This window comes from Tupaia chinensis, unplaced genomic scaffold (genome assembly GCF_000334495.1).
Source record: "Tupaia chinensis unplaced genomic scaffold, TupChi_1.0 Scaffold000528_1, whole genome shotgun sequence".
NCBI lineage: Eukaryota > Metazoa > Chordata > Mammalia > Scandentia > Tupaiidae > Tupaia > Tupaia belangeri.
The window spans coordinates 2,129,033-2,132,868 of record NW_006160041.1 but is presented as its reverse complement, the minus strand read 5'-3'; the positions used below and the strand labels follow the sequence as shown (position 1 = coordinate 2,132,868).

The 3,836-nt window shown below is 45.0% G+C and overlaps 1 protein-coding gene across 1 annotated transcript in view; it reads left to right on the top strand.

The window, feature by feature from the left end:
- The window catches only part of NOXRED1 (NADP dependent oxidoreductase domain containing 1), a 22,438-nt gene that overhangs the window by 8,990 nt on the left and 9,612 nt on the right, over nt 1-3,836 (top strand). The window contains exons 3-4 of the mRNA XM_006157084.3: nt 1,775-1,955; nt 3,129-3,158. Coding sequence (XP_006157146.2) covers nt 1,775-1,955; nt 3,129-3,158 — 211 coding nt within the window. The remainder of the gene's footprint in view (nt 1-1,774; nt 1,956-3,128; nt 3,159-3,836) is intronic.

Sequence of the window (3,836 nt, the reverse complement as noted above, 5' to 3'; positions counted from 1 at the left end):
AAACAAAAAATCCCCCCCCCCCCCGGGGGGATGGCCGCATGGCAACCCTTTCTCCTTCTTTCAGGATTCTGGGCACACACACACACACACACACACACACACACACACACACACTGTCCCTCTCTGGTCAAATTAAGATAAAAAATAAATAAAGTTAAATAAAACTGTTCTAAAATAAGAATAATAATGAGGCCAGAAAATGGCATAATGGTTATGTTGTTGGACTTACATGTGGCCGACTGCGATTTGAGTCCTGGACCTGACAGTTTGAAACTCACACCAGGCACATGTGTTTGCGTGCCCAATAATTCCGAAAGGAGAATGGAGGAGAAGGTATTGGAGTGTGACCATCGCCCCAGGGAGTGATTTCTTGCTTTCTGTCTCTCTGTCTCTTTCTCTTTGGTAAGGACACATGCCCTATAGCAAAAATCTCTCTGAAAAATTTAATTACTGGGACCAGCAGTTGGTGTAATAGCTACATTGCTGGACTCCATGTAGTTGATCACGGTTCAAGTCCTGGACTGGTGGCATGCGTGCCCAAGATCCCAAGAGAATGAAGGAGAAAGGATTGTGGTATGGCCATCCCCCCTGGGGGGTGATTTCTCACTTTCCCTTTCTCTGTTTTTCTCTGGTGAGCACACGTGCCCTATGGAAAAAAGAACAACAACAACAACAACAACAACAAATCCTCACCCCTCCAGTATCTGTCATATTCTGTTTTCTAATAACACTTAAAATATATTATCAGATGTGAGTGTACATTTTACATTTTACTTTTGAAAATCCATATTGCAGTGAGTACAATGATAAACTCTAATGGTTCTTTTAGTGCACGTAAGCTTGCCGGAAAGAGACACAGAGACAGAAAGAGTGATAAATCACCCCTCAGCAGGATGGCATGCTGTAGTCCCTTTTTTTCCATTCTCCTCTCTGGATTTTGGGTATGCACACACATGTACCTGGCACGTTTTTCAAGCTGCTGGATCCGGTACTCAAACCAGGGTCGACTATGTGAGAGTCCAGTGACATAACCATATGCCATCTGCTATATCTTCTTCCACTCTCCTATTCTTTCCACCAGTCCAAGCCTGTTAGCTCTGTAAGTCTGGGCAGGTCACATAGCTTTTTGAAGCCCCAGTTTCCTCATTTGTAACATGGGGAAAATAGTAATCTCTGTTGCATAAACCTGTGAGGATTACTTTAGATCATATATATAAAGTACTTTTACATTATTTAGCACATGACAAGCCCTAAGTGAATTGGAGAAGATGGCTTCTTTTATTTATTTTTATTTATTTATTTTAGAGATTTTTGCTATAGGGCACATGCACTAACTGGAGAGACAGAGACAGAGAGACAGCAATAAATCACCCCCTGGGGGGATGGCCACACCACAATCTCTTCTCCATTCTCCCCTCAGGATTTTGGGCATGTATGCACATGTGCCTGACATGAGTTTTAAGTTGCCGGGTCTGGGACTCGAATTGTGGTCGACTCTGTGGAAGTCCAGCGACATAACCATTATGCCATCTGCTGGTCTGAAGATGCTTCTTTGAGACCTTTTTTCCTAAAATGATGTTTGGAAAATTGGCATCAGCTCTGGTGCTGGGTCAGGGTGCTGCTGCATGACTTTGAGAAGGAAGTGGCACTTATGTGGCAACAAGACTCACGTTGGTTTTTCAAGATGAAATAATGATCATCCCCTCCCCCTGGTTTATGTTCAGCTCAAACTCCTTTACACTGTGCTTTTCCTGTCTTCCTTTACTTCTCCCAGATGAACTTCAGAAACTGGGGATCCGGTGTTTTTACCAGAACGCTCGTCTAGTGAGTTGGGCCAACGTGATATTCCTCTGCTGCCTGCCAGCTCAGCTGCCTAATATTTGCTTAGAAATTCAATCCAGCCTGGAGAAGACCTGCTTTGTGTACAGCTTCGTAGCTGCCATCCCACTCCCAAGGTATCTTGTTAGGATGAGAACAGAACAGACAGAATTGTTCTGCCTCTCCCACGGCCTCCACCATGGAGTTGGTCATTCCCAACAATAAGGAGGAAGCAGTTTTATCTACAGAAGGACTCAACCAACTTTTCTTTCTTTTTATCTTTTCTTAAAATAAAGTGTGTGTGTGTGTGTGTGTGTGTGTGTGTGTGTGTGTGTGTATGATAGAGAAAGAAAGAAAGAGAGAGAAAACCCTTTACAGGGTCTCATCAGCCCATCATCCCTTCTCCCTGGCCCCAGCTCCTCAGGACCCCAACTGCCTACGTGTGTGCCCAGTGTGTTTTCAGACTAGCCTGCAGTTATCTATGTGGCTTCCAGCACTGTAGTCCAGTGGTCTGGTCACCAGCCAACATTTCTTTTTTCTTTTCTCTCTTTTTTTTTAGATTATTTTATTTAATTTTATTATTATTATTATTATTTTATATAGGGAGATTTTTTGCTGTAGGGCACACGTGCTCACTGGAGAGACAGAAAAACCGGAAGTAAAAAATCACCTCCCAGGAAGGCTGGCCATGCTGCAATCGCTTCTCCTCCATTCTCTCAGGATTTCAGGAACGCACTCATATGCCCTCAGTGTGGGTTTTAAGCTGCCAGGTCTGGGACTTCAAACCTACATGGGAGTCCAACAATGTAACCATTACACCATCTGCTGGTCCCAGCTTTATTATTTTTAATTTGACTGGAAAGAGACAGAGAGAGGAAAAAGAGGTGAGAGGTGAGAAAGCAAGCCCCCAGTCCCGGAACCTGAACGGCAGCCCACTATGTGGGAATCCAACACCTTTAACCACCATGCCACCTGCTGACTCCATTTCTTTTTTATTTTTATTTTTTTCCTTTTTAAGTTTGCTATAGGGCGTGAATGTTCACTAGAGAGACAAAGAGAGATAGAAAGTGAGAAAGCATCCCCCAGGGAGGATGGTCACGCCACAATCCCTTCTCCATTTTCCCTCCTTTCAAGATAATTGGACACACATGCACACGCACTTGGCGTATTTTTCAAGCCAGTAGTTCCAGGGCTCCAGGGCCCAGTCGACCTTGTGGGATCCAGCAGCCATAACCACCATACCACTGGCCAGCCCTGGCCAACCTTTCTTATTGTGTCTTCCCCACTTTTCCACAAACGACACTTGTAAGACTTTTTCTTTGCTGTACAAATGTTTTAAAGTGCAATAAAACTTCGGCTGACTGGTGTCACAGTAGGTGGGACAGCTGGATCCCACAGGGCCTTCTGCAAGGTTGGAGTTCGAGATATGGCAGCTTGAGAAATATGCTGGGCGTGTGTGTGTGTGTGTGTGTGTGCGCGCGTGTGGTCCAAAATTCCAAGGGGAGAATGGAGAAGAGGGGATGTAGCATGGCTATCCCCTCAAGAGTGAGTGATTTTTACTTTCTCTGTCTCTCTCTTTCTGTCTCTCTCCAGCAAGCACGCTGCCCCATGGAAAAACTGAAAAAGGAAAAAAAAAAAAAAAAGACAATAAAACATTATCTCCTACTACCTCAAACTGAATGGTATTCCTGTTCAGCTCAATGGGGAAAGAAGGCATCAGTCAGTCATGTGAAAAGTTTCTGAATGCATGTGTCAGATACTGCTTTTGCATCCCCCATGTCCAGCTAGCGCCTGGCATATGATGACCTTCAATGTGTGCTTGTTAGGTGGAGGGATGAACAATCCAGTTAATCAGTGCCCTCAGCGCACACCAGCCCACGTGTGCCTCTGAGCAGTGCTGCCTGGGGAGTCTGTGGCTGGGATCGGGTGGGAATGTGAGGGATCACATGGTTACTTATTCCAGGCCTGATGCCACCCTCCCTGTCTCCATGGCTTTCCTTCCAGGTTGAAACTACTGC